Raw genomic sequence first — 24,613 nt, forward strand, 5'->3', positions numbered from 1 at the left:
AGATTAATTTGGAGAAAATGCAAATTAGTGTTCAGAGTTGGGTGGGGTGTAACTGGGAACAGATATTCAATGGGAGAGAAATCTGGCAGCAATTCTGAAGAAGAACTGAGCAGTTGACAGCAAATTAGACACAAGTTTTATGCTAAAAAGGCAGAGGTGTCACATAGCAGTGAAACAACTGTCCTCTACATAGTTTTGATGCAACCACACCCAGAATACTGTACTCAGTTTAGAATGCTTCACTACTGATACATTCAAGAAAGTTCAGAGAAATGTAATCAAAATAATCTTAAAAAACAAAAAAACAAAAAACAAAACAGGAGTATTTGTGGCACCTTAGAGACTAACAAATTTATTTAAGCACAAGCTTTCGTGGGCTACAGCCCACTTCATCGGATGCATAGAATGGAACATATAGTAAGAAGATATACACACACATACAGAGAACATGAAAAGGTGGAGTAAGAGGCTAATTAATTAAGATGAACTATTATCAACAGGAAGAGAAAAAAGAAACAACCCACCTTTGTAGTGATAATCAAGATGGCCCATTTAGACAGTTGACAAGAAGGTGTGAGGATACTTAATATGGGGAAATAGATTCAATATGTGTAATGACCCAGCCACTCCCAATCTCTATTCAAACCCAAGTTAATGGTATCTAGTTTGCACATTAATTCAAGCTCAGCAGTTTCTCACTGGAGTCTGTTTTTGAAGCTTTTCTGTTGCAAAATTGCCACCTTTAAGTCTGTTACTGAGTGGCCAGAGAGGTTGCAAGTGTTCTCCTACCGGTTTTTGAATGTTATTCCTGATGTCAGATTTGTGTCCATTTATTCTTCTGCGTAGAGACTGTCCAGTTTGGCCAATGTACATGGCAGAGGGGCATTGCTGGCACATGATGGCATATATCACATTGGTAGATGTGCAGGTGAACGAGCTTCAAATAGCGTGAGTGATGTGATTTGGCCCTATGATGGTGTCACTTGAATAAATATGTGGACAGAGCTGGCATCAGGCTTTGTTGCAAGGATAGGTTCCTGGATTAGTGTTTTTGTTGTGTGGTTGCTGGAGAGTATTTGCTTCAGGTTGGGGGGCTGTCTGTACGTGAGGACTGGTCTGTCTCCCAAGATCTGTGAGATTGCGGGATCATTTTTCAGGATAGGTTGTAGATCTTTGCTGATGCGCTGGAGAGGTTTTAGTTGGGGGCTGAAGGTGATGGCTAGTGGCGTTATGTTATTTTCTTTGTTGGGCCTGTCCTGTAGTAGGTGACTTCTGGGTACTCTTCTGGCTCCGTCAGTCTGTTTTTTCAATTCAGCAGGTGGGTATTGTAGTTGTAAGAATGCTTGATAGAGATCTTGTAGGTGTTTGTCTCTGTCTGAGGGGTTGGAGCAAATGCGGTTGTATCATAGAGCTTGGCTGAAGACAACAGATCGTGTGGTGTGTCCTGGATGGAAGCTGGAGGCATGTAGGTAAGAATAGCGGTCAGTAGATTTCCGGTATAGGGTGGTGTTTATGTGGCCATCGCTTATTAGCACAGTAGTGTCCAGGAAATGGACCGCTTGTGTGGATTCGTCTAGGCTGAGGTTGATGGTGGGATCGAAATTGTTGAAATCATGGTGGAATTCCTCAAGGGCTTCTTTTCCATAAGTCCAGATGATGAAGATGTCATCAATGTAGAGCAAGCAGAGTAGGGACATTAGGGGACGAGAGCTAAGGAAGTGTTGTTCTAAGTCAGCCATAAAAATGTTGGTATACTGTGGGGCCATGCGGGTACCCATAGCAGTGCTGCTGACTTGACGGTATATATAGACCCCAAATGTGAAATAGTTGTGGGTGAGGACAAAATAATCTAGGATCTTTAAAGAGGTTTAAGAAAAGGCTAGCACCTTATACTTTTTCAGATAAATCTGAACCATGGAAAAACTGAACTATGGATTCAACTATATAATCTGGTGGGCTATAACTACTTTGCCAAACCTTCAGGAGCATGAATAGTAGCCTAGGGCCATATCACACACACACACACAAAAAAAAACATTAGTTTGCACTTTACATGAGTTCCTTAGACTACATAGACTTTTATCCCTAGCCTTAAAGAATAAATTTTGCAGTTCTGTTGTTAGCTATTAAGATGCAAATCACCTATAAAGAGCGCACCCACAGACGTTTCATCAGAGTGCTCAAAGGTTTTCTCCATCAATCTTGTGCACTGGGTTAGTGGTGGAAGAACATCCTACATTTTGAGAGGATTGGTTAAGATCCAATGCATCACTTGGTATGAACCATAAGTTAAAATGTATTTCTTCAGCTATCTATGCAATCTATACAATCCAGAAAAAAAAATGTCTGGATTTTCACTGAGAGATGAAGCTAGAAATTCTACTGCAGAATAAATTACTGAGTTTGACAAGGATTATTTCCAGGACCTCTCTATTTCCAGAAGAAAAAACTTGAGAAGCCTGATCAGCTTCCCTAAGCAGGCTCAGTTCTGAGTTTTCTTGCACCTTCTCACTTGGTCATGAGCAATCATCACTAAGGGCTTGTCTACACTTGAAACTCTACAGCAGCACAGTTGCAGTAGCACTTCAGTGTAGACACTACCTATGCCAACTGAAAGGGTTCTCCCATTGGCATAAGTAATCCACCTCTTCCATTGACCTGGTGCTGTCTATGCTGGGAATTAGATTGGCTTACATCATCATTCAGGGCTATGAATTTTTCACACCCCTGAATGACATAGCTGTGTCAACCTAACTTCTTGGTGTAGACCAGGCCTAAGTCCAACAGAGGTTCTCTGTCCTCCACAGCTGAAGTAATACAAGTCTCATTCCAAACTGACTCCAAAATTCACTTACCCTATGTTTCTTCCACTATTCAGGATGTTTTAGCAGTAGGTTTTGTTGCCGAGACTTGAACTTTCAAGAAAATGCTAACGTACAAACGCTAAGTCAGGAACTGTAGTGGAAACCAACTATGGCTAACAGGACATCTTACCATATGATGGAGTGTTTACTTACTTTAACCCAGAACCTAGCTATTATCAGGCATGAACAACTGCACCAAATACCTGTCACGGTGTTGCCCACTTGAAAATTAGACTTCTGCCTCAGCAACTGGGCAAGAAAACTTGGTGACACATTTAAGTGTGTCCTCTCCATCAAGAATAAGTGGCTGATGCATATAACAATTTTATTGTATTAATATTAATTATTTATAAAAGCTACAATGAAAGCCACTGTTTATGCACTATTCATAGCTTTAGCATGAATCTAGATTGGGAGCATTTTCTTTCTTGCTTTTAGGTTTGTTTGTTTGTTTTTTTCACTGCTATCTTATTTTTTTCCCCTTAATAGATGCTTCCATGTACTGTTTCATGAGGGTCCAAAGGAATTCGGGTAGAGACTTGGTACTCTTCTTCTGGTATCTAGAACTGACAACTGATGGTAAGCATTTGGGATGTCTCCTGGAGAAATTGTAACTCTTCAGTTTTCCTTTGTGTATTTTATATGTCATGGTCTTCACTTTCAGTCTGCCAGCTGAGCACTGAATAACGGTTTTGCTAACAAAACCCTGTCCAGCCTTAGAATTCTGATTCTCAGAAATCAAAAGCCAGTAACTGAACTGAAGCACTTCCAGTTCCATTTTGACAGTATATTAAAAACAAAACATTTTACAAAGCACCTTTCATAGAATTTCTCAATTAGTTCATTCACAAAGAGAAATAAAAGTGATTATGACTGGTCATCAGCTCAGGGTAAGAACCCTCCTGTGACTTGGTCAGGCCTTCTGAGCAATGTTACTAAATTGATAAACACCAATTACACACACTAGAACTAAACAATATATCAGAAGTTTCCGTATTAATTCTATCCTTGGATGGCAAGATTTATTAGAAGAAAAATAACTTGCAACTGTACAGGTTACGACAGATACTCTATTGAAAACAGCTAGATTCCTTTTCCTATAACACCCATCCTAGACTGCCGCAGCATGCTAATGGCATTATATTTAACAGAGAAAGCACTTTTATTCCAAATCTCCATTCTGAATAGTTTATATCAGAAGAGAGTTGACAGTTTTTCAAAGAGACATTAAGGGCCCAAGAGCAAACTATCCCACTGCACAGGAAAGACAGGAAGTATGACAAGAGACCATACTGGCATAACTAGGAGATCTTCAATTATCTGAAGCTCAAAAAAAGAATCCTACAAAAGTGGAAACTAGGCCAAATTTCAAAGTATGAAAAGAAACAAATAGCACAAGTATGTAGAGAAAGGCCAAGACACAAAACGAGATTAAACTAGCTCGAAACAAAGGGTAACAAGAAAATATTCTACAAACACACTAGAAGCAAGAGGAAGACCAAGGACAAGGTCGGCCTGTCACTCAATGGGGGGGACGGGATGGACAATAACAGAGAATGTGATAATAGCAGAAGTGCCAAATGATTTTTTTGTTTTAGTTTTCCCCAAAAAGCTTAGTAGCAATTAGACACCTAACAGTGAATGCCAGTTAAAATGAGGCAGGATCAGAGGCTAAAATAGGGAAAGAACAAGTTAAAAATTAGACAAGTTAAATGTCTTCAAGTCATCAGGGCCTGATGAAATACATTCTAGAATACTCAAGGAGCTGAATGAAGAGAGATATCTGAGCCATTAGCGATTCTCTTCAAAAACTCATGGAAAATGGGAGAGATTCCAGAGGACTGGAAAGGGGCAAATATAGCACCAATCTATAAAAAAGGAAATAAGGACAGCCCAGGGAATTACAGACCAGTCAGTTTAACTTCAGTACCCAGAAAGATAATGGAGCAAATAATTAAGCAATCAATTTGCAGACACCTAGAAGATAAAAGGATCATAAGTAACAGTCACCATGTATTTGTCAAGAACAAATTGTGTCAACCAACCTAATAGCCTTCTTTGATAGGGTAACAAGCCTTGCGGATGGGGTGAAAGTGGGGATGTGGTATATCTTGACTTTAGTAAGGCTGTTTATGCGGTCTAGTATGACCTTCTCATAAACAAACTAGGGAAATACAACCTAGATGGAGCTAGTAGAATATGGGTGCATAACGGGTTGGAAAACCATTCTCAGAGAGTAGTTATCAGTAATTCACAGTCAAGCTGGAAGGGCATTTCAAGTGGGGCCCCGCAGGAATCAGTGATAGATCCGGTTCTGTTCAATATCTTCATCAATGATTTCGATAATGGAATAGAGAGTACACTCAAAGTTTGCAGAGGATACCAAGCTGAGAAGGGTTGCAAGTGCTTTGGAGAATAGGAGTAAAATTCAAAATGATCTAGACAAACTTCAGAAATGGTCTGAAGTAAATAAGATGAAATTCAATAAGGACAAATTCCAAGTGCTCCACTTAGGAAGGATCAACTGCACACATACAAAATGGGAAATGACTGGCTAGGAAGGAGTATTGTGGGAAGGGATCTGGGTGGCATAGTGGATCACAAACTAAATATGAGTCAACAGTTAAACACTGTTGCAAAAAAAAGCAAACATCATTATGGGATTAGCAGGCGCATTGTAAGCAAGACACGAGAAGTAATTCTTCTGCTCTACTCCACGCTGATTAGGCCTCAACCGAAGTATCGTGTCCAGTTCTGGGCACATTTGAGGAAAGATGTGGACAAATTGGAGGAAGTCCAGAGAAAAGCAACACAAATTATTAAAGGTCTAGAAAATGGGATCTATGAGGGAAGATTGAAAACATTGTGTTTGTTTAGTCTTGAAAAGAGAAGAGAAGATTGAGGTGGGACACGATAACACTTCTCAAATACATAAAAGACCAAGGTTGTTACAAGGAGAGGGGTTAATTATTCTTGTTAATCTCTGAGAATAGGGCAAGAAGCAATGGGTTAAAATGGCAGCAAGGGAGGTTTAGGTGGGACATTAGGAATAATTTCCTGTCAGGGTAGTTAAACACTGGAATAAATTGCCCAGGGAGGTTGTGGAATCTCCACCATTGGAGATTTTTAAGAGCGGGTTAGAAAAACACCTGTCAGGAATGGTCTAGATAATATTTACTCCTGCCATGAGTGCAAGGGACTGGACTAGATGACCTCTCAAGGTCCCTTCCAGTCCTATGATTCTAGGATATTGTTGGTCCCATCACAGAGAATCCACTGCCACAAGTTAGCTCACTATCCCCAACACTGCGGGAGGGTAAAAAGAGAAAATTGCGATCTCTCCCAGAGCAGTCAGAATCTGCTGTTGTTGCCCACCTGTCAAGGGGAAAGAGAAAAGGGTTTTCAAAGGAAGACACGTTTTGGAGGTAAGAAAGGAAAAAGCTGGGTGTTGTTAGAAAGCAAGCAAGCAAACTAATAATTTCTGGTGGGGGAGAAAGGGAAGAAAGAGGTCTCACATTAGAAGCAAGTAGGGTATGAGGAAAAAATGATACATGAGTAAAGTATCATGAAGTTAGCATCAAGTAGGCAACCAGTGGCTCTCACATCTCAAGCAAACTTAATCTGGCTCTTCCATATTCCACAACAAACCAGAGGCAAGAGTGGGGGTATTTTTTCTTCATTTTGATACCCCAGATCCATTATCAGCTGGATACTCTCTCTTCATTGGATTTCTGAAATGGATTTCATATCACCCCAGAACTAAATGTCATTTTCAGGTAGCACAAAAGGAGTGCACTGACGCCACTTCTCCACCATCCATTATGACACACATACTAGAAGGTAGGTCAAACAAGGTTTGTATTTAGAATAGCTAAAATGGAACACTAAAGCCCCAATTCTGCAAACAGACATTTGCTTAACTTTACTCACATGCTTGAAGTTAAGCATGTGCATATTCACACAATAGCGGCCTAAAAAGTACTGAGGACTGAGTTTCTGGGTCTGAGGTCTTTTTCTGCAGCAAAAGCAGCAGCAAGAGTAAAAACAGCAGCTACGACCTAAGTTGCAGAGAGCCACATCCTCAGGTTCCATCAATTGCATCAGAACAGTGTAATATCGGGCTGTTAAGAAGGTGTTCCTGTCCTGATCGTACCCACTATCACCAGATAAAGAAACAGATGTTAAGATGTTTAAAGAAAACTTTGATAACTTTCTGTCTGGCAAGAAACCACTTATCAACAGTTGTGATTGTAAAATCCATACTTCTCTATTGTTTTGCTATTGTTCACCTGTATGCTCCTGTCTGGTTTTTAATTAGTTCTGTCTGCTGTGTAAACTGGTTTCGCAACATTTCAATTGACTCTTGTACGTAGGGGGTAATGGGCTAGGATTGGTTAAAGAATTGTTTCGTAATGTGCTTGGATTGCTTTGTAGTATTTTAGTTTAAAATGATTGGTTAAAGTATAGCTAAGTAGGACCCAAGTTTTAACTATATAAACTGGGGTCCAAAAGGAAGTTCTTTGGAACCTAACTCCAAAACACAGCCCAAGATGAGAGTGGCCAAAACCATCACACCCCGCCGACCATACCATACAGAAGCTGGAGCCCCGGAAAACCTGATCCTGACTGGCCACCAGGAAAAGTTTGTCCCCCTTATTGGGAGTGGAGAGCACTTTATGCTTAGTGTCTGTATTCTGTTGATCAACTGTTAATAAATATAGGTTAAGAATATTACTGTGTAACGCTGTTTCACTGGGAAAAGGTCCCGCAAATCAGCAGAAGGTTACGCCCTGTGCCCAGGACAGGTAAGAGTGAATGCCTTATGTCCTGAGCCCAGGACAGGAAAGGATGGGGTTCCTAAATTTATAGGGTTATGCCTGGAGCCCCCAGTATGGTAAAGGTGGGGTGCCCTAGATTCTGTGTGTAACACCTTATACCGTCCACAATCAGTTACTCTAGCAAAGACTTGTCCCTTCATTACTAGTCAGTTTTAAATTGCATGTTAAGTATTAGTCAGGCAATGGGATGTTTCTAATAAATTAGTAACTGCTGGGAAGTTGAAAGCCTAATTAATTATTTCAGTATTTTAATCTTTTTCCTCAGTGTTATTCTTTCATAATGATTTTTTTAAGAAGTGAAAATGGTGGTAACACTGTATCAGCAAATTTAAGAGACTGCCTGTAGAGCAATCGCAATTCTTTTTGTTTTCAAAAATTTTGCATTATATTACTAATAAGCAACAGACTCAATACAATTAAAAGCAAGTAAAGGAGGTGAGGGACAGCACTTAAGTTAGACAACTGATTTGTGAAGCTGTAATAAATAAATAAAAAGTCCATTCTTTGAGAAAGGATATAAAGAAAGTCTCCCAACTGGATATTAAAGTCTTTTTAAAATGAAAGGGTTTTTTTCCTGGTCTGAGGAAAACCCAACTTTAAGAACAAACTTGAAGTTCACACTTCTGAGACAGCCAGAGACCAGGTGAGTTTGACAGCTAGAGACCATGTTTGATTTCTAGTAGTACAGGAGGGAAAGAAGGTCACTAAAAGTGCCATTAAGATGGCATCCCTCACTAAGGCAGCTCTTATTGCCAAGCAAGAATGCAGTCTGATGACACCAGACAGAAGTAACAGAAGAAAAAACATTAGCCACTGAAGTTCTATTATTATAAAGTTCTGTAATCTTAGACTATCCGAGAAAAGACTGACAACTGTTCAGTTAACCAAGAGTATGAGAACTGCAGAACCTGGCTAACAACTTTGAAACCTTTCTGATTTACAGTACTTTCTAGTAGGAAGTTACCTACTTATATCAAATTATAACAGCAACTTTCCTATTATTGGTTTTATTTATGATTATTATATTTAAACCGTTACATAAAAATGCAAATAATGTTCCTTTGTAACTAGAGTTAGTTATTTCTAATTTATAATCACACTGGAGTTTTTCTCCAAATTTAAGCTCAGGTGCATGGAACCTGGGAAGTTGAGCCAGATTTTCTTTTTAAATTGCAGAGAAAAAAGACTTTGCAGGTCAAGCAACCTTAAATACACACAATTCACAATACGCGCATATTAACTTCACTTAAAAGTTAAATTGTAAATATAGCTGCCTTTCAAAAAAATAATGTTCATTGTGTACATTTAACAATTTCAACAATGTTTGAAAAGGCTCAAAATACCAGCATTGGACAATTTTCTGGGGATTTCGTTTTCAGAAAAATTGAATTGCAAATTACACAAGCATTCAAAACTTTTTTTAAAAACAATTACTCACAATAAGTTTACAGAACATTTAGAAGTGTGAAGTTTATACACAAGACATTAAAATCACATTAGATTACCTTTTTATGTTTTGCTCCACGGAAGTGTGACTGAAGACTTATAGAACTCATACATGGAACTTTACAAACCTAAAGAAATTAATTACATTCAGTTACGCTACAGCCAACTTTAATATAAAAATACTGTTGTGCAAACACAGCAAATGGGCCTGCAGTTATGGATGAAAACCTTTCATTATATTTTACTATTTTAAGAAACTGGTGAAGGCTTCTTTGAGGAAGGCTTGTGTGAGAAATTTAAAGTAAGACACCAGTGAGTGACAAAGAGTAGTACATAACTAATCACATTAAGCCTACTTAGACATCTGGAAAGTGAAGATATTAAAAATAGCACCAGATCTGTGTAAACTGTTTAAGAAGATTTATAAAAAAAAAAAAAAAAGAGACTTCTGTCAATGAACTAGTTTCTGGAATCCCCCCCGATTTTTGACAGTATCCTTTTAACTCAGTAGTTTCCACACTGTTCTGCAGAGTATTGGTGGGTGGTCTGTGCTGAAATAGATGATCACATCATGCAAAGTCATGGAGAAGGAGCTGGAAACAAGAAGGACTGTAACACCAACACAATAATTATCATAAGATCTCACAGTATCATCAGTACAAGGTCAGCACAAAAATTGTTTACTGTTAACACAAAACAATGACTGAAGGAAGACATCAAACCTATTATTTCCTGCTGTTTTAAAGAACAGCAGCTCAAACAAGCAGAAAAATGTGGGCAGTTGAGGCCTTGGTTTCTTGCTTCTAGAAATCAGAACTGGATACATATATGCTGGATCTCTTCCTCCTGATGCAGATACTCTGCCTCATTTTGTCGGAGGTGATGCCTCACCCAAGGAACTCCATCAGAGCGGTAGAAAACGTGTAAAAACTTCACATAATTCAGCAAAATCAATTTATTGGATTTAGCCTGACACTTTGAGGTTGTTAAAATGCAGCACAGGACTCTATAGAGCAGTGGTCTCCAACCTTTTTACGCCCAAGATCACTTTTTGAATTTAAGGGCAACCCAGGATCTATGCCACCCTTTCCCCAAGGCCCCTCCCCACACTCACTCTCCCCCCCCACTCACTTTCACTAGGCTGGAGTAGGGGGTTGGGGTTGGGGGGGCCTCTGGGCTGGCCCTGGGACAGGGGGGTTGGAGTGCAGGAGGGAGTTCGGGGTGTAAGCTCTGAAACGGGGCTCAGGGCTGAGGTTCGGGGAGCTGGCTCCAGGATGGGGCTCAGGGCTGGGGTGCAGCCTCCCGCCCGGTGGAACTTACCTTGGGCAGCTCCCGGTCGGCAGCGCAGCAAGGCTAAGGCAGGCTCCCTGCCTACCCTGGTCCCATGCCGCTCCCGGAAGGGGCCAGTGCGCCGCTAGGGGGAACGGGGGGCACATGGCTCCGTGCGCTGCCCCTCTCTGCAAGCACTGCCCCCGCAGCACCCATTGGCCACAGCTCCCCATTCCCAGCCAATGGGTGCTGTGGGGGCAGTGCTTCCAGAGAGGGGCAGTGTGCCGAGGGAGAACCCTGTCCCTGAACCCCAGGGGCTGCACTGGCTTCTTCCAGGAGCAGCGTGAGCCTAGGACAGGCAGGGAGCCTACCTTAGTGGCAGCCCTGCTTCACCACCAGAGATCGCAATTGACCGGCTGGTGACCACTGCTGTATGGTCAACATGGACACTAACACTACACAAATAATACACAACCAGGACTCTATTCTGGGTCAGTTGAGGCTGAAGCCTTTCTAGGTTGGATTCTTATCTGATTAAGGAGAAAGTTTGAAGGACACAAGACGACTTCAGGCACTCTCTAGGATTCAAGCGTTCATTGCTGAGGAAATCTTGCAGTCAAGTCAACTGTGGATCTTTTTTAATCAGAATCATACTTATCCTTGAAAGACTCCAATTATCTCCAATTTCTCCTGAAGCAACTTGGGTACAAGTATAAAAAAGGATCGCATATTACAAAGTAGATGCCTTAATCCAGAAAGTGGAGAAGCCATCCTAGACCTATTTTCTAATTAGGAGGAAATGAATTGTGCTAACACTGATCACAAGCTACTTCAGTTCAGCACCTGAAGAAACAGGTTCATGGTACACAGCAGGACCAGGTTATTAAGATCATACCCACTCACTTTAAGAAATTAAATATGGGGCCTTACTAGAAGTGCTTAACACTCTGTTTTTTTCAACACAGCTGGGGCAGGGATCAACACTTAATTACTCCTGTTGTCACAAATCTAATTTTATGTTTGCTTTCTGACTCTCTTGCAGGCTACCAGCATCATCCACATTAGTGAAAAGTTACCTGGTTCCTGCACTTTGACCCCTAGGGGCTAGCAAGTGAAGATGATAATACTGCACCATATAACAGACCTACATTCAGGAGTAAAATGTACTCACTATATCACACAAAACTATGTTATATAATCCATACTTTAAAAAACCACCAAGAAATCCACTCACCTCACAATAAAATATCTTTTTCTCAGATTCTTGTTTAACATCCTCTGGTTTAGCATCATCCACATTGGTGGTGCTCATCTTGTAAAAATGGATCAGAGCACTTTAAAAAAAACACAATGAATTCACATCTTATTTACACATTTATTTTTCAGCTTAAAACTAGTAGTGGAAGAATACCTATATGTAAATTATTAGAAACTTTAACTGTAGAAAACATCTGAATAGAACCTCTAACACAAAGCAAAAGCATTTTCTACGGTGGTCTTAACTATGAAATATTTTTACCACAAAAACAAGGATGAATATTTAGTTAAAGTTCAGTAAGCTACTGAAAGCAATTTGATCCTACTCTATCTTAGACACATACGCTTCTTTTTAGTTATCTGTAGTTTTATGGTTTACAAACTTTTACATGTCGAAACAAGGAACACAATTAATTGAATTCATTTTCTTTAAAATGCTTAACTGCTCTATCACCACGCTTGCTTCAGTTATATCGGGGCTTTTCCGAACACAGAAGATACACCAATTTTTTAGTTAAAGGTGTGACAGTTAAACCTATTTAGTTAAAACTGGTGCCACTTTGTGTCTGGACACTCATCACACGTGCAAGCTAACCTAATAAAAAACAGGTTTAAATTGATGATCTAATATGTACCATTCAAGTGTTAATGTCAATATGATAAAATTCTAAGTTTGCTCACTAGAAAAAGTACATTACCTATTGCTATACTAGCTGAAAATTTATTTCAGTTCCATGTAAATATCTGTGGTGCCCATGTTTTTCTATATCTCACATTCAACCTGTTTTCACACAACTGTGTGCCAAATTATCTGCATTTTATTCTGTTTTATTGACATCAGTAAAAGTATCAGGTATGCGTTACAGTTAAGGTGATCACCTGCATAACTGGCAATTCCTAATAGCTTTCAAGCCCAAGGCAGAAAAACAAATTATAAACAGAAAGTTATAACTTCCCCTGTTTCTTTTCAACTCCAATCCTTTTACACTTTCCTCTATATTAGAAGTGAGGTAATGATTTGTAAATACCACTATTACTCAGCATTAATAAATTTAGCCATAATTAATCAGGCTTAATAAATCCTGTCTTCTCAATGAAGAAACATTAACAAAGTCAATTCAGAAGTACACTGAATGACTAGATTTGAAACATTTTCACTGTTTGATGGTTAACAGAAAACAAGAATTATCATTCATTCACTGAAACCAAAGCTAACCAATCTGCCAGGGGACACCTCCCTGCCCCAAGGCAAGGAAAAACTAGTTAGCTGGAGATGGTGACAGTTACCTTCCACCACCATGGCAAGGCTGGGACCAAGATATCAGTCCAGCACATTTGAGTGGTGGCAGAGATCACAGGCATCCCCCCACAGGACTGTGACAGTGGAGAGTGAGTAGCTACACTACAGCAGGTGCATGGGGCACCACTATTACCATGGTTCTCAGGAGGCGTTAAGCAGGCCCAGAGTACCAGCACAGAGAACAAAGTGCTGGGGAGTGGAGAGTGTCCTCCTTTCCAACCCCTGAGTTATACAGTAATATAAAAAGGCCATAGTCACCAGCTGGGGGAGAGAAGGAGAGTAGAACTCAGAGCCTCAGGCCAGAAAAGATGAGAGGGTGGCAGAGGAACGTGGGTGCTGCAGAGACAAGAGCCACTATAAGCTACAGTCCCTCCCGTGCCCTACGCCCCATACCTGCTCCCCCATACCTTATCTCCCTGCCCCTCGCCCGTGCCCTGCCCCCAAGCCCTTCTCCCCCATACCTTATCTCCCAGCCCCTCGCCCGTGCCCTGCCCCCCAAGCCCTTCTCCCCCATACCTTATCTCCCAGCCCCTTCCCCGGGCCCTGCCCCCCAAGCCCTTCTCCCCCATACCTTATCTCCCAGCCCCTCGCCCGGGCCCTGCCCCCCAAGCCCTTCTCCCCCATACCTTATCTCCCAGCCCCTTCCCCGGGCCCTGCCCCCAAGCCCTTCTCCCCCATACCTTATCTCCCAGCCCCTCGCCCGGGCCCTGCCCCCAAGCCCTTCTCCCCCATACCTTATCTCCCAGCCCCTCGCCCGGGCCCTGCCCCCCAAGCCCTTCTCCCCCATACCTTATCTCCCAGCCCCTTCCCTGGGCCCTGCCCCCCAAGCCCTTCTCCCCCATACCTTATCTCCCAGCCCCGTGCCCTGCCCCCAAGCCCTTCTCCCCCATACCTTATCTCCCAGCCCCTTCCCCGGGCCCTGCCCCCAAGCCCTTCTCCCCCATACCTTATCTCCCAGCCCCGTGCCCTGCCCCCAAGCCCTTCTCCCCCATACCTTATCTCCCAGCCCCTCGCCCGGGCCCTGCCCCCCAAGCCCTTCTCCCCCATACCTTATCTCCCAACCCCTTCCCCGGGCCCTGCCCCCCAAGCCCTTCTCCCCCATACCTTATCTCCCAACCCCTTCCCCGGGCCCTGCCCCCAAGCCCTTCTCCCCCATACCTTATCTCCCAGCCCCTCGCCCGGGCCCTGCCCCCCAAGCCCTTCTCCCCCATACCTTATCTCCCAACCCCTTCCCCGGGCCCTGCCCCCAAGCCCTTCTCCCCCATACCTTATCTCCCAGCCCCTCGCCCGGGCCCTGCCCCCAAGCCCTTCTCCCCCATACCTTATCTCCCAGCCCCTCGCCCGGGCCCTGCCCCCCAAGCCCTTCTCCCCCATACCTTATCTCCCAGCCCCTTCCCCGGGCCCTGCCCCCAAGCCCTTCTCCCCCATACCTTATCTCCCAGCCCCTTCCCCGGGCCCTGCCCCCAAGCCCTTCTCCCCCATACCTTATCTCCCAGCCCCTTCCCCGGGCCCTGCCCCCCAAGCCCTTCTCCCCCATACCTTATCTCCCAGCCCCTCGCCCGTGCCCTGCCCCCAAGCCCGGCTGAACTCCCTCCCAGCCCAGGCAGATGAGACTAGGGCGCCCCAGACCCACTCTCGCTCTCTGCCCGCTCCACTCACCGGCCGTCGCCGGGACGCTCCCGAGGAAGACACCAGCGACAGTGCCTCAGGGAATGCGCAACTACATCCGGGACCCCAACTCGAAACGTCACTTCCGCCCCTAACGGCGGGGCCCGCGAGACTGAGCACGATTATGGTACATGAGACGGAAGGGGGGAGGGATTGACAGCCAGACTCCCTGCCAGCCAATGAGAGAGAGTCTTACAACCAGCCAATAGGAGGGGGAGATAGGAAGGCTCTAACCAATAGCAAGAGCGGCATCGCGGGCCGCTGTTTGTTGCGGCAACAGTTGGGGCGGGGGCGGGGCCAGGGTGCCTTCCCGTCGCGGGGCCCGGAAGCGGGTCTGTCTGTGGCCGCCCGCTCCGCATCGAGACGCCCCCATGCCCAGGCGGGCTCCGAGCGGGGCGGCGGCCTGCACTGGTGTGTCTCTGCCCGGCCGCTCTGACGCAGACCGGAGACGGGGGCCGCAGCTCTGGCTCGCTGGGTCCCCCTCGGTAACGCTGTACCGGGCGCGCCCAGCGGGCTTTCGGTCACTGCTGGCTCGGCTGGCCAGGCTCTGCTGCCCTTTCCCACGGAGCCCTTCGGGTGGGCAGGGGTCTTGCTCTCCTGACGCGCTGCTCCCCCGTGAGGGGGTGCGCACGCTGGCCCCGCTTTACTGACAGCCCTTTGGCGCAGAAACTGCCGTCGGTGATCAGACACACAGAGAAATCGGTTCTGGGCAGCCCTCCTCAGAAAGTGTTCAGCCTTATTACATTACTATTGCTGTGTGTGCTGGTATACAAATATGGCCTGGCTCCCTGCCAGGGGATAGAAAAGCAACAAAGACGTCTCAGATTCATCTTGCCCTTGTGCAGTTTGAATTTCCCACTTAGTAAGAGCTGTTGTTTTGCTAATTTGACTGTAGACTTTTTATTCTTTCAAGAGAAAGGATACATGAAAAATAATAAATACGTTTTCATTTAAAAGTAAATGTTTATCATCAAATGCTTAATTTTACATTTCTCAACGGTATTAAATGCAAACTATAATTAAAGAAATACACATGAAAGCTCTAAAAGTGGTGAAAAAGTACAAAATTACATTCTAGTACACATATTAAAAATTAAGAAAATATAGTAACTTCATTTTAATGAAACATTTTTTCTTTCTGAAGAAAATTCCAAGATAAAAAATATACATTTTCTTGCCTGCTTTTAATTAGCTTGCTATTGATACAGTATTTCAGTCCATTACAATTGTTGTATGCAAAGCAGCATAATATATACTATTTTAAGACAACATATTATCAAAAGATTACTGTTTACAGTTCATTTTCTTACAAGAGTTTAATTTTCCCAGACTAAACATTTAAGGCACAATTTCAAAAGTCTGTTCTACCCATATTTACATGTGTAAATAGGTATTGTCCAGAGAAAATGATTAGATGGTATAGTTACCTGAATTTTATACGTAAATGCCCATTTTTGCACACAAATGTGTTTCTTGGCATCCACAAATTGGTACTTTTACAAATAATACGAGTGCATGTGATACCCTTTTGAAGAAAAAAGTGCTTAGGCTAAAAATGTTGGTAGAAGGCTATGTTCTGTGGATATGATCTTGCTCCACTGGGTCTTTTGAATTCACTGGTTGTGGGATTGGACCTTATTATGGCAGCAGAACTTCTACCAAACTGTATCATTCTTTGATGATCTGTGTGAGTCTTTTTTGTTTTGTTTTATACCCGTAAGTAACATGTAGCCCAAAGATAGTCTCTTATGTATGGCTAGATTTAAACACTTTTTCACAGTTCTTTATGATTTGTGCCAATCCTAAAACATACAGTGGCCTTCCTGAAAATACATATAATGCATTATTTTCTATAGGGTCTTCCATACATTCTCTCTTAAAAGGCTTTACATAATTAAAATATACAATTGCACAGTAAAAATAAAAAGTAAAAGGAAACATATTGACAGGTAATAGCAAGAGAAGAAATGTTTTTAGATTTTGAAAATAAATACAGCGTGAGGCCTATAGATACAATAAGCATGTTTCAGATGATTGGTGTTACAGAAAGCTCTTGCATCAATAGTGATAAGATTGTGAAGGTATATAGAGAACACTGGTGTTAGGTGAATGGGTGGAACAAAGAATGGAGCAGATAAAGAAAAGTCCAGAGGAAGGCTGTAGCAATATCTTTGAGGGAAAGGAAAGAAGCTTTGAAGTGATACCTGGAAAAAATACAGGAAGCCATTGGAGTAGTTTGAGGGTGTCAATGAGGTGATTGTGTGTTGAATGGGTGAAAGGGAAGCTAGCAACATTCTACACCTGATGAAGTCTGAAGAGAGTCCATAGTTGCAAAGGGTTGTGAGAAGATTACTGGATGGATAAAGATTTCAGTAGAGGCAGAAACTGTTTGAGAGATGGTGATATGCAGATTTGCAGACAAATAGTTGGAAGTAAGAGAATTTGGGATTAAGGATGTTGCCAAATTTAAGGACAGTGGAGGTAACGGGTTAACAGGTAACAGGGGTAACATCTTTGAGCAGGGTTTTTTTTGTTTGTTTGTTGTTTTTTTGAAAGAAAAAAATAAAATTTAGAGGGGGGGAGGGATAGCTCTGTGGTTTGAGCATTGGCCTGCTAAATCCAGGGTTGTGAGTTCAACCTTGAGGGGGCCATTTAGGGGGCAGAAATTGGGGATTGGTCCTGCTTTGAGCGGGTGGTTGGACTAGATGACCTCCTGAGGTCCCTTCCAACCCTGATATTCTATGATTCTATGAATAGGAGATCAGCGTAAAGAAATGCAACGGTGTTCGGTTTAAAGATGCTTCTCTTGCCCTAGAGAAACGGTTCACTCTGATATGTAGCTGAAAGAAGTTAAAATAAAATCCCAGGTTTATTTGATCAAAACAGAGTGTTTGGACAGCAAGGTGCACTTTTTCATCAGAGGTGCACTTTCCATGAACCATGAAATACCAGCAGCGTAAAAGTGTTAGCTAAGGTCTTGCCTACACTTGAAAAGGTTTGCCAGTGTAGATATACCAGTAACGCTATATTGGCAACACCTTCCAGCTTGTATCAGAAAGATAGTTCTTTAGCCATGATGGTTTAAACCAGTTCCTTGAGTGGAGTACCACTCCACTGTACCAGTTTATACAGTGGGCTTTTGCCATGTAACTGTCTCGAGTAGGGTGAGGAAAAATCATACCCCTGACCAATGTAGCTATGCCAGCAAAACTTTTAAGTGTAGATCAGGCCTAAGTTTAAAGTTAGAGACAAGATTAGAGAGAGAGAAAGTAGACAGAAAAGGCCAGAGGGCAAGGCCACAGGAGGAGAGAAGTCATCCCAGAAATAAAGGGCCTTTTAATAGACAAGAACAGAATAATTTGAGGAAGGAACCAAAGTTCGCTGGTTAGTTTAGAGGCTGTTCTGCACTCAAGGAGAATAGGAACAAAGAGCCACCTCCGTAGAGGAGGTTGTTGACTATATGCAACTGAAATTTCTCTTCCCTGTGACCGATGTACAAAATCTAGATTGAATACTGTCAGTGAGATTATTGTTTGAGCACTGACTGGAGAACTGAGAAATTGTTACTTTGTCAAGCACTTGCTGAGAAAAGTCAAATTAAAACTGGAGCAGTAGTTAGAGTGTTGTTGTCTAACTTGTTTCTTAAAAATCTCATTTAACCAGAGATATTAAGGAATGTATCAGAAGTAAAGGAATGGTGACTAAGAAGGGAACAAAGGAACACATTGAAGGCAAAATGATAGGCTAGAGAAGGAGACTGAGAGTTCCCTAAGGAGTAGTTTAATAAAGCAGGAGGAAGGAGAGGGAGAGAGAACCTAAATTCTACAGCAACATTTTGGGATTCTGTGGCACTCTGGTGTGGCAGACTGGACATTCAGTGGCAGTTTCATTTAAATTTTAAAAATGTAGGGTTTTAATTAGTTAAATCAATACAAGATCAGTACAATAGCCACTTTTATTTATTTTGAAATAAAATTCTATTTATTTTATGCTGTCCTAACACTTGCAGTTTTTGAAATATGATAGTTCAGACTGAATAGAAGTTATAAGTGTGAATCTGGAGGTTTTGACAGTTGTGTAGGGGTCATTTGAGACTTTTTACACCTAGGGAGACATGGGAAACAGTTTGAGATTGTTGGGTAAGTACATTAGTTGGATGTTTCTGCTCAAATAATCAGCAGTTAAAATAGTTAACAGTGTTGACATCTAAATTATTATCCTAAGGTTTCAGAGTTCAAATGAGATGCACAGGGCCAATTCATGCCACACAGAGCTATTGTTTCAAGCTACAGAATGAGGAAGACAGCACTGCATTGGTTTACACTAAGACCATGTTTTCAAGGTTTTCTTTGCAATTACAATGTTTAGAAAGTTAATTTTGTAGAAAAAAATAAAAATTTGGATTCTCTGGGCAAGGAATAGATTTCATGGTGAATTCTGTGGTCATAGAATACAGGGGAGTCTGGCTGTTGTAAATCAACTTTTGTCTTAAATCTTCTTTGTCATTCTAAAAATCAGAAGAAGTACTTGAGCCTTCACCAATATGTTAAAAAAACCCTGATTTTGTATTTTTAAATCACTGTTAATTTGTTCAGTGTTGTTAAATGCAACAAAAATTTTAAACTAAATGTAAAGAAACTGGAATCGGCCACCGTGCCTAATTGCTGTCATAATTTGTGAAATACTTCTTATTTTACAGACATGCATTCTGCATACCACAACATATTGCTGCTCATCTCACATTTTGCTTATTTCAGATACACGCACAATTTCCACTCTAGTGTGTGTATTCACAAAATATTGTTATCCGTTAAGACAAACCAAACACATTTTGTTCATTCTAGAAGCACAAGACTTTAAAAGATAATGCCACATGAACTGGAATATGTTTCTCATTTAATTTATACCAAAAGCTGTCTTCTCTTTTGAAATGTTATGTTGCTCACCTGAATGGGGTAGAGTTTTCTTTTATAAATTCCTGAACAATAAAGGAGTAGGTTAGAGTTTCAAGCTTACACTTTCCCCACTGGTGGCATTATTGTGCTCTATACTGTCACAGATTCAAGTATCTTATGTAATTCTCATTGTAATTAATTCTTTGCTTTACAGACCCAAAGTCCAAGCATCATTACATATCTACATCAAGTTCCTGACCATTACATTTTGCTTGCGGATCTCGTTTAGCTGATTGATGTGAAAACATTCATACAGATAGATAACTCTCCAGTGCCTATTCATGTGCAAATGCTGAAAAGTACAGGTTTTTTAAATTACAATCCTATAAATATGTCCAGCAGCCTTAACTTAAAGCATGTGAGTAGTCCTACTAGAGTGAATGGGACTATTCACGTGATTAAAGCCTCTTTTTAAGGTTTTGCAAGATAGGATGGCCTTTGGCATCAACTTGTGCACCAAAATATTAATAACAAATCTAAGATATTTATGTGATTTAAGGATTTTAAAAAACTATCAACCACTTTGGGACAAACTAATACTGTATCCCCTTTTCTGTAGGTTTGTTAATACAAATACAGAGGACTTCAGGATGCCATACTTCCAGTAGACTTTGCATTTGGTATGGAGAACACCAGCAGGCCATGAAATATAGACAGGACATTTTCTGAGATTTACACGGCATATTTTACAGCAAAATGTGTGCCTTAGTGCTCAGTTCACATAGCTGAAGACCCAAAACAGAACTTGTTCTCTCCAAAAAGTGCTGCTCTTTGCACTGATTTCTTCTTTTTTCCCTTTTAAAAGATTTTTATATGTGTTTAATGTCTTGTAATAACAATGTCAAAATAAATAAGGAAACAATAATAGAAGGATGTAAATGTTAGTCTAACACTGTCCATTCAGAAGAAATTCTCAGATACTTAAGAAGGAGAGAAATTCAAGGAGTCTGCTGAGGTAGAGAAATTGATGAAACACGTTAAGAATAAAAAAAGTGACTGAGAACAATTAAAACAGAGAGGTGGACAGGGGTGGAATAGCAAAGAATGATGGAGAAAATTGGGATGGAGAGAGAGATTGGGAACAGAAATAGGTAGACTTGGGTAGAGAGAGAGAAAGAGACTCAGCAAAAGTGAGGGGAAAGACAGAAGAAAACCGGAGTGTAGGTCTACAACAAAATGTACACTATGTAACATTAGATATGTGTAAAAGAGAGCCAACTCAAGGTGAAATAAATAGGGGGAGAAAAGCAGAATCACATTTTAAGAAGTCTGGAGAAAAGAGGAGAGAACAAAAATCTGGGAAGTTTAAAAATCCAGAAGATTAGCATGGGAGAAAATGCAGTCCCTGGAAATAGTATGGACAAGATGGACCAAGAAAAAATGGAGCGAGAAAAGGGAGAGAATGAAGAACAAAAAAGAAAAGACATACTAAATTTTTTTTTAACCAAAGTTTTACGACAACGTTATATGAAGAAGTATTTACAATGCTGATATGTACTCTGTGTATATATATATATATATATACATACGCTATATATAAAGATATAGTCACAATATAGTGGCACTGACCAGGAATGTGTTGACCTGGTGGGAGTTCTGAGTCATCAGTCTACTTCAAGTAAATGAAAACTGTGTGCCTCTGGCCTCAGCTTGACCAGCTGCAGAAGTCTCTACCTCTTCCTCCTAATGTTCAAGTTATTAAAATCTTCTTCCATATCCACACATCTAAGTTCACACACAGCCTTGCAAGGCCTAGAAGAGAGAAAAAACTCCAATGTTTCCAATGAGATATTCTCTATAAGTTGTGCCTCTGTCTGTTTTCCTCATAATCAGAAAAGAGAAGTTTTCCATCTCCAATTTGAACTTCAGTTTTAAGGAGGGCCATGGACAAATAATAGCTCGGTTCTCCATTATTTTTAATTTACATAACACTTCAAGCGAGGTGTAGTTTTTCCCTCACACAAGGGAATTAATATATTCACAAGCCTTGAAAAGTATTATCTGAAGCTGTTTCAATTTAGTGGTTATAAAATCCATTGGGAGACCTTTTCTTAAGAGATACCTGTGGTGGGTGAAATTTGACCCTGAGCAGAGGGCCAGCACAAAACCTGTGTACTGTAATACTAAAGATCTACTATGGCTTCAACATACGGATTAAGGAGGGCTTAAATCATGCACAGGATGCATTTCACCCCACGGCATATTCCTTGCCTCCTAGTTGATGCCTTCCACTTTAATAATGTCAGACCTAGGGATCTGAGGGAAGATCGGACAGGTCCTTTAAATCTCAGCATTTCAGGGCTCAGCCCTCAACAGTTTATTTGCAGGTGCACAAATTTCAGACACTTCCCATTTGGTCCAGACTCAACCCTCAGGTTTCAATTTCTAATATAGTCTAATGATCTGTATTTAGAGTGGAGAGACATGCATTTCATTACCATGTTTAAAACAGGTTCCAAGAAGGCAGTCTTTTCTATTAGAGCTTGGGTCCGATCCTTCCATTTTGCCATTTGACTACTCAAGTCCCCAAACTGATGATCTATTAAAACCAGTTTACCAAGAGCACAGTCCTACTTTTGTTCCAAGCTTTCAAAATTAGTTTCTGTTTTGGTTGCCAGAGATTGTAAAGTGAAGGGCCTTTATCTATGGTCTTGTCTACACTGTGGTTCTGCCTCAATTTCAACCACTGATGTAACTGCATCTGTCTACATTAGGAATTTGCACTACTGTACTTACTTTGGTGGCTGGCCCCAGATGGCTGAAATGGGCAAATCCCCAGAAAAGACAAGGCCTTAATGGGGAGCTTTAACAACCTTAAGAGACATCCCTGGTTGAGGATTAAGAAACATGCCCTCTAAGGGAGGCATCTCCAGTGCCTTCTGGCTCAATATGTCCTCAGACTCAGATAACTTAAAAATGAGATTGAGGAGGTAAATCCTTTCCTTTTAGCTCCTCTGGACAGGTTCTGGGTATTGAAGTTTAGGAGCTATCACTAGACAAAGATAAAAACAGAAATTATCAAGTAAACAGTAGGGCGAGGAGGAGAACTCCCTTTATCCTGAACTTAATACTCTGAGTTCATGTCAGCCAAATATTTGTCTAGATATTTCATATATAATAAGCAGCTTTTATGACCAACTTAAAAATAAACACAAAAGGAGCCTCCCCAACACAGAAGTTAGAGCAGTAGTTATGGGAATATCAATTCAATACCAACTCATTAATGAAGAACTCCAAGATCAAAGGTAAAAAACTCTACTAAAAGCAAACACCTCATCCACCCTAGTGCTCTAAGCCAGTGGTTTTCAACCTTCGGTCCATGGACATCTGGGGGTCTGCAGACTATGTCTAAGGGGTCTGCAAAAGGTGACTATGAAAATAAAGTTTCAGATCCCAGAAAAGGCGTTCCTTTTTTCTGATCGATCAATAGTATGTGAATACACTTCACCTACAGGTCAAAACCTGGAAGTGTCATTACCATAGAAGCCCACAATTTAGCGCCCAGCGTCACATTTATAGTTGAATTCTGTCCAGTCAGTTTTAAACCTAAGGCTTCTATGATAGGGGGTCTGGACCTCCATTTGAAATTTTTTAGGATTTGCAAATGAAAGGTTGAAAACCACTGCTCTAAGAAACAGCGATGCAAACACTGCTAGAAATAACACTTCTCCAAAGATGGCTTCTAAAATAGTGAAGTAAACTGTGACCAGTGGAAGAAAGCTGTACAGTTTAGAAGTGCTGTGTCTAAAGCATTGTTTAATAATAGGTAAACTGTGAGTGCTCAGCCTTTCACATTGTTTACCAATCAAACTTTCATTGGCTCCTTGACATTTTATTCTTCCATAACATTCCTGTTATAAAAGCGGTGGCAGTCCTGTAGTGCAACAATGTCAGAAACCACCCTCTAGGGTAGGGGTTCTCAAACTTCATTGCACCGCGATCCCCTTCTGACAACAAAAAATATTACACGACCCCAGTATGGGGGAATGAAGCCTGAGCCTGCCTGAGCTCTGCAGCCCCAGGCAAAGGGGCCAAAGCCCAAGGGCTTCAGCCCCAGGGGAGGGGCCTGTAACCTGAGCCCCACCGCACAGGGCTGAAGCCAAAGCCTGAGACCTGCTGCCCAGGGCTGAAGCCCTTGGGCTTTGACTTCAACCCTGGGTGGTGGGGCTCAGGCTTCAGCTTCAGCCCCAGGTGGCGGGGATCGGGCTTTGGCTTCTGCCCCAGCAAGTCTAACGCCAGCCCTGGCAACCCCATTAAAATGGGGTCGCAACCAGTGTTCCCTCTATGTTTTTACATCCATGTGTGGAATGAATTTTGTTATGTGCACCAATACACACATCACCTCTGTATTGGTGCACATAACAAAATTCATGTGGTGGGGTGGGGCTGAGGGGTTCGGAGTGTGGGAGGGGGTTCAGGGCTGGGGCACAGGGTTGGAGTTCAGTGGGAGGGCTCGGGTTGGGGGTGCAAACTCTGGGGTGGGGCTGGGGATGAGGGGTTCAGGGTGCAGGAGGGGGCTCAGGGCTGGGGCAGAGAGTTGGGGTGTGGGAGGATGAGGGCTCTGGCTGAGGGTGTGGGCTCTGGGGTGGGGTTGGGGATGAGGTTCAGGGTGCAGAAGTGGGCTCAGGCCTGGGGCAGAGGGTTAGGTGCAGGGGGTGAGGGTTCTGGCTAGGGGTGAAAGCTCTGGGGTGGGGCTGGGGATGAGGGGCTTGGGGTGTGGGAGGGGGTTCAGGCTGGGGCAGAGGGTTGGGGTGTGGCGGGTGTGGGCTCTGGGGTGGGGCATCTCTCCCCGCCGCAACCCTGAACCTCTGCGAGGGGCTTAATAGGCAGCTGCACAGCCATGCAGCTTAGAGGGAACATAGGTCACAAACCACTTTGGGGTCCTGACCCACAGTTTGAGAACTGCTGCTCTTGGGCTATTCTGTGCTTGATGAATGAGTAACTCCTATCAACTGTGGCAGGAAAGATGTCTGTGCATCAAATACACTCCCATAGTGAGGGATTCTTACTTTGTTT

The 24,613-nt window shown here is 42.3% G+C and overlaps 1 protein-coding gene across 1 annotated transcript in view; it reads right to left on the reverse strand.

Annotated features, from left to right (window-relative positions):
• Nucleotides 1-14,750, reverse strand: part of LOC140907180 (uncharacterized) — a 67,231-nt gene extending 52,481 nt beyond the window's left edge. Inside the window, exons 1-4 of the mRNA XM_073332520.1 lie at nt 14,634-14,750; nt 13,233-13,310; nt 11,652-11,751; nt 9,208-9,276 (exon numbers count right to left, since the gene is read on the reverse strand). Of these exons, the coding sequence (XP_073188621.1) occupies nt 9,208-9,276; nt 11,652-11,729 (147 nt within the window). The 5' untranslated portion in view covers nt 11,730-11,751; nt 13,233-13,310; nt 14,634-14,750. The remainder of the gene's footprint in view (nt 1-9,207; nt 9,277-11,651; nt 11,752-13,232; nt 13,311-14,633) is intronic.
• Between the last annotated feature and the right edge of the window lie 9,863 nt (nt 14,751-24,613).

Source organism: Lepidochelys kempii, chromosome 2 (genome assembly GCF_965140265.1).
Source record: "Lepidochelys kempii isolate rLepKem1 chromosome 2, rLepKem1.hap2, whole genome shotgun sequence".
NCBI classification, from domain to species: Eukaryota; Metazoa; Chordata; order Testudines; family Cheloniidae; genus Lepidochelys; species Lepidochelys kempii.